Below are 6,000 nucleotides of genomic sequence, written 5' to 3'. Positions count from 1 at the left end.
AAATTGAGCAATGTGTGCCCCGCTGTGAACCTGCAAGCCCACACTTACAATGATGGCACCGCAGTGAGGAGGGGGAGAGGAGTAAGGCATCGGGCGGCCGCATCGCTGGACCGTGGAACAGGTGAGTGTCTGTTTATTAAAAGTCAGTAGCTACACTTTTTGTAGCTGCTGACTTTTAATAAACTTAACAACCAATGGAACTGCACTTTAAGTTATCCTTTCAGGACTGAAAGAATACAGGGTGATAAACACCGCTAGTACAGCAGTGAGAACTGGCGCTCCTTCAGAGTCACTAGATGTATATCACTTACCCAATGTCCATCTCTGCTATAGAAAATAATTATATATGAATCCACATTTCAGCTCCAGTGTTGTTCTCAGAAAGTTTGCAACTGCTAACCTTTTTGTATATGTAGATGTTGTTTTGAATAAATATTAAGTGTCAAAAACACGCAGGAAGAGACCGTAGGAGTACTTGAAAACGCTTTATCCCTTTCCAATACATAAATACAGAGTTAAAATTAATATATGTATATATAATATATACACAGGAACAATTTTTAAAACATTAATATACACCTACAAGCTAGTGCAGAGAAAACAGACTTCTAATTTCCCCAAATATTATGAAGACTGCGGTGGCATTTAAAATGAAATAGCAGTTTAGACTAACAGTTAACAATGTCTGCTACATGACTCGAGTCCAAGAGCTCTCCAACATGGTGGAAAGAGGTTCTCGACTACTAAAACTCCACACACACACACATACACACAACAGCTTTTTGAACAGGTCTACTTCATAAAGAAAAGTGTCCATTCTTGTATTGGCAAAATTGAAATATTGTTTTTCTCAAGAGCCAGCATTTAAAAATCTGATGTAGTACTTCAGCGGGTGTGAATGAGGATATTTCTCTGCAGATGATGAGATGAAATATATACATGATTAAAGTGTCTTCTTTAGTCATCACTGTCACTTCCTGATTCACTTAGCTGAAGGTCATTTCCTAATGCAGTTGAAGAAAAGAGAGACATCAAATGACAAATGCTTTTATCGTGGCCTGAATGCATACAGAGTACCTTCTGTGTCATTTGAGCAGAGAGCTTCTGGGTTAATTTACTGGGGAGAGATTCGAGAAACAGATGCTTCTTGATCTTCCCTCATTCACCATCCTGTCATCTTTTATTGTGGGCTCCCTGGGCAGGGGAGCCCATGACCTACTGAAGCAGACATGCAGAACACGTCATTAGCAGTCAAAGGGTTAAGGTGCTGGATGTCAGAATGTGTTTTTGATATCACACGGTTTGTGGGTAAAGTTCTTCAAAGCTCAGTTCCAGGAAAATTAAAAAATCCCACTGCATGGGTGGATTTTTATCTTAGTGGGAGGTGGGCTTTAACACAACATTCCTCCCAACCTTAAAGTATATCTGAAGCCAAAGCTTTTTTTAGAATAGGAAATAGCCCTGTGAAATTTTTTTTTTTTTTTTCCTTGTGGTCGTTGGGCTGAGGGGAAAGCCCATTTTATATTGTTGTTACTGAATCATGTGTCCTCATTAGAAGATTTCCCCTCTATTCCTCTTGCAGTGACATATACGTTTGGATAGAAGCCTTATCACATTTTTCCCTCCTCTTCTCGGGTCCCCCATTGATGCCCTGGGCTCATCCCCACTGCTGAGTGTCCAATAGCAAGCCGCTTGCTATAAGGGCACTCGTGCATGCTCGATCCTAAGTCCTGCTCTGTGTGTCCATAAGGCACACAGAACAGGGCTCGGCCCTGCCCCCACTCCTTTACCATTGGCTGTGATTGACAGCAGGGAGAGCCAATGACTCCTGCTGCTGTCTGAGCCAATGAGGAGTCAGAGAGCCATGTCAGCAGCCGCTCTCGTGCACATCACTGGATCAAGATCAGGCTCAGGCAAGTATTGGGGGGCTGGGCTGCATAGTAAAGGTTTTTTTACCTTACTGCATAGAATGCATGAAGGTAAAAGCAGGTTTTACAATTACTTTAATTGCACTCCCGCGCATCTAGCGAACGCATGTGCAGCCAACAAAACACATGGTAGCCAGTACCATGCATTTTGTAGCAGTGTGATTTCAAAAACCATGCTAGCCCTTTTTTTTGCACATTTCTGACACAGAGCAGCCTATTGAAGTTATTAGGCTGCCTAAAAACGCAACATGGGAATATGCAGAAAGACGTGCATGATCAGACACACCTCCTGGTGTGAACAAGCCCTTAATCTCAATACTTATCTTACTAAAAATTTGATCTTGTTTTTCACAGTGAGAGTAACTTTATTTGAACACAACAAGTCTATTTTGACTGATCCTTTACTGCACACATTTTAGCACATTGGCACACCTGAATACGCAATCAAATATGTGTCCCTAATTGACATAATCCTCTCCTAAGCCCTGTAGAGCATTAACACAAAGGCTACCTGATTTTCAGAAAAAGTATTGCTGAAAAAGTGGTTTGTGCCTCAAGCAGCTATAATTATTACAGCTGCACTGTACAACATAATTAATCACAAATTATGTGATACTATATAAGGCTTGAAAAGCAGAAGGCTTTACTTACGGAGAGTGTTCATAAGCTGGTTGGATCCCTGGGTTCTGTTGTTACCATTGGAGACAGATGTTCGATTGCCATACTGCTGAGAAGGAGATGTATGTGTGTCATCTTCCGCTCCACTGCTGGAACTATCATCACTCCCCGAGGAGCTTCCTGTATCAGACGAACTAGATCCACTGCTGCTGCTCATCTGTTCAATCATATCGACCTCGGCTCTCAGTTCTATGACAAGCAAACACACATTTCATATAAGAAATTACTCTGGAGACAAGTTTCCTAGTCTTTCTATATTATAACAATTAGTAATTATTTATCGGGGAGAATAAACATAGTTGACTTTCATAAGAGACCAGCAGTGAGGGAGGTGGTGATCGCATGCTCTACAGAGAGGGCTGGAGCTCAAAGATAGCAAATATGACAGTGCTCTATACACACACAAGCACACTATAATATTGGAAGTTGCTACATCTCATACTAATATATCTCCCCAGAGGGGGGCGCACTATCGAACACGCTTAGATGGCAGTTGTGCCCAGGGCTTATGAAGATAGTGAAGGTTTTATGTGACGCTCCCTGGAAAGACAAGTATTTAGTTTCTTCTTTTGCAGGGAGCAGCTGGCTCAAAAATTGAGAAGCGACAGGATCACTTTGAAGAGTAACTTTAGACCGGTGTGAATCTGGTCCCGCCATTTTTGGTTATCCAGCGCATATCCCACAGGTCCTAAGACTTGGCAGAGACCTGTGGCACATCTGTCCACACGCTAGGATTTCCATTTGTACACATGCTGGCGGTATCTAGGACCTTGATATCTGCTGCATCTATGCATATGTGTAGGTATCGGATACATGTGTAGATGTGCCACAGGTCTCTGGCAAGTCCTAAGGTCCTGCAGCGCATCTGTGCATGTGTGGAATACCACAGCATGCATGTGCCCATTAGAAAAGCTGTCCCCTGGGGTGTGCGATGTAAACATTCCAAGAAGCAGCGTGGGGGGGGGGGGTCCAATGTCATCCTCGTCTAGGAGAGAAACCAGGAAGCAGCACTGAAAAAGCTGCATGCACATGGGCACATTGAAATAATTCCATCTATGCTAGGTATTTTCTGCAAATAACATCCACGGTATAAAAATGCTCACTTTGGTGTGCAATTACACATGCTTACAGGTGTGGGGTTTAGAAGTGTATACATGTAAACTTATTCTATTGAGTATTCATTTATTCTGGCCACTAGTATGAATTTATGCATGTTTATGCACCTACAGCATGTGCGTAAATTATGCCAATAATCTCCTCTCTGACCTCAGGTTTGGTGCCTTTTCATCCAAAACGCTGCTCTAAAATCAGAATCTAAACACTACAATGTGCATGCATACATTGGCTAAAATAGAGCTGCATTCAGAGGCATAATTTTGAAAAATGGCTCTAAAAGTTCAATTTTTTCTGCCCAATGTGCATGTGGTTGAAGGTTAAAAAAAACTTTCTAAAAAGGTATAAGTGTATGCAATTGTGGAAGGGGGAGGGAAGGGGGACCCAGGAGCAATAAAGCTTTTTGAATGGGTGAAGGGTCTGCTTTAAGTCTCACTAGAAAATATGTTAAATAAAAATAAAATCGTTTTATCTCAAGCTTTATCACTACCTCTCTTGATGTCATCAAGCTGAGGCTCTGGAGATGGATGATCCTTCACTGGAGAAGTTTTAGGTCCAGCAGATAGTTTGGATGGGGTCTTAAACTGGGAGCTTGGCTGGGAAGAACGAGCAGATTGTTGTTCCAAGCGAGCCTGTATCTTGCTGCTCCCCTCAGCCCTGAAAAGGAAACACTTTTCATTATTTCAAAGTCATAGTTCATTATTTAGTTAGTAAATTTTATACTCACGTTCATGCTGAAAACAAGACATCAATTTACTCGATTGCATTAGAATGTTCCACATCCACATAGGCACTCAATTTCAGAGAAATTTTATGGAAGCCTAAAGTGGTTCTAAAGTCTTATGCCCCGTACACACGATCGGATTTTCCGACAACAAATGTTGGATGTGAGCTTGGCGGAAAGTCAGACCGTGTGTATGCTCCATGGAACATTTGTTGTTGAACTTTCCGCCAACAAATAATGGCTAGCAGGTTCTCAAATTTTGCGCCAACAAATTTTTGTTGTCGGACTTTCCAATCGCGTGTACACAAGTCCGTCGCACAAAAGTCCACGCATGCTCGGAATCAAGTACGAGCCAGAAGCGCTCGGTCTTGTAAAACTAGCGTTCGTAATGGAGACATCATGTATGTCTTGTACGTCACTACGTTCGTAATTGTTGGCCAACATTTTTGTGACCGTGTTTATGCAAGACAAGTTGGAGCCAACAACCTTCAAACAAAAATCCACGGTTTTGTTGTCGGAAAGTCCGATCGTGTGTACAGGGCATAAGAGTTTTTTTACCTTAATGCGTTCCCCGCATTAAGGTAAAAAACTCCATATAAAATTATCCCCTACACCCCCCCAAACACTCACCTGAGCCTTTCAGTGATTCAAGGCTATGCTCAGCTTCAAGTATTCACTTCCTGGCCTCACAGGAGACTCTAACAGGAGCGGGAGCCATTGGATCCTGCTGCTGTCAGTTAAATTATGTGAGGACAGAGTGGGGGAGTGTGGTCAAGCAACGCTTTATGCGTATGTACACACACAGCCTGGCTTGGGAAACCGCCAGCATGGGTGCCCCTATAGCACATGGCTTGCTATGGGGGTACATGCAGGAAAGTAGGAGCCGAGGAGGTAAGGGACAGCTGTGGGCAATACCACTGCTCAAAGCAAGAAAGTATAGCATCTTTTTTATTTAAGACAAAAAATAGGCTTTAAAACTACTTTAAGGCAGGACATAAGTTTATTATACTTACCTACCCTCCAGCAATGCAATGTCTGCAAGCTTCCCAGCTGGCACTGACACCTTTGCTTGGTTTCCAAGTTTGGCATCATTGGTCTAATTCGATTGGCTGGCCCAGGATGACGTAACCCCCACACATGCGCAAGGGAGTTCATCTCTGTGCACTCAGCAAAGGAAAAAGTCAGGTCACAAGCCTGTCTCTACTGTCTGGCAAAGCTGTGTAAACCTAAGGACTCCATGGACAGAGCTAAAAAAAATAAAACATTTTTGTCAGATGAAACATTTCCCATAGAATAGAAAATGATTATGGTTAAGAACCTGTCTTTTTTTTTTTTTTTTTGCTGTCAGTGATTGGGTAGCTTGCCCTTTACAGACACAGTCCATTCATGCCACATCAAGAGAATGTTGAACTGAAATGCTCTGGAGTGGTACTGAGCTAAGGGACCTTCCTTAGAGGCCAGCATGAGGCCCAGAACCCTCATACAGAAGTGGGTCGAGGGGGTACCTGGCTTATCTGACAGTTTGACAGCTGGACCTCAGAAAAGCAATGTAAGAAA

At 42.6% G+C, this 6,000-nt stretch overlaps 1 protein-coding gene across 1 annotated transcript in view; it reads right to left on the bottom strand.

The window, feature by feature from the left end:
- Positions 1 to 472: 472 nt before the first annotated feature.
- The window catches only part of EAF1 (ELL associated factor 1), a 38,030-nt gene continuing 32,502 nt past the window's right edge, over positions 473 to 6,000 (bottom strand). Inside the window, exons 4-6 of the mRNA XM_073630320.1 lie at positions 4,210 to 4,376; positions 2,580 to 2,795; positions 473 to 1,004 (exon numbers count right to left, since the gene is read on the bottom strand). Coding sequence (XP_073486421.1) covers positions 958 to 1,004; positions 2,580 to 2,795; positions 4,210 to 4,376 — 430 coding nt within the window. The 3' untranslated portion in view covers positions 473 to 957. The remainder of the gene's footprint in view (positions 1,005 to 2,579; positions 2,796 to 4,209; positions 4,377 to 6,000) is intronic.

This window comes from Aquarana catesbeiana, linkage group LG05 (assembly GCF_042186555.1).
Source record: "Aquarana catesbeiana isolate 2022-GZ linkage group LG05, ASM4218655v1, whole genome shotgun sequence".
NCBI classification, from domain to species: Eukaryota; Metazoa; Chordata; class Amphibia; order Anura; family Ranidae; genus Aquarana; species Aquarana catesbeiana.
This window is presented reverse-complemented; position numbering and strand designations above follow the sequence as displayed.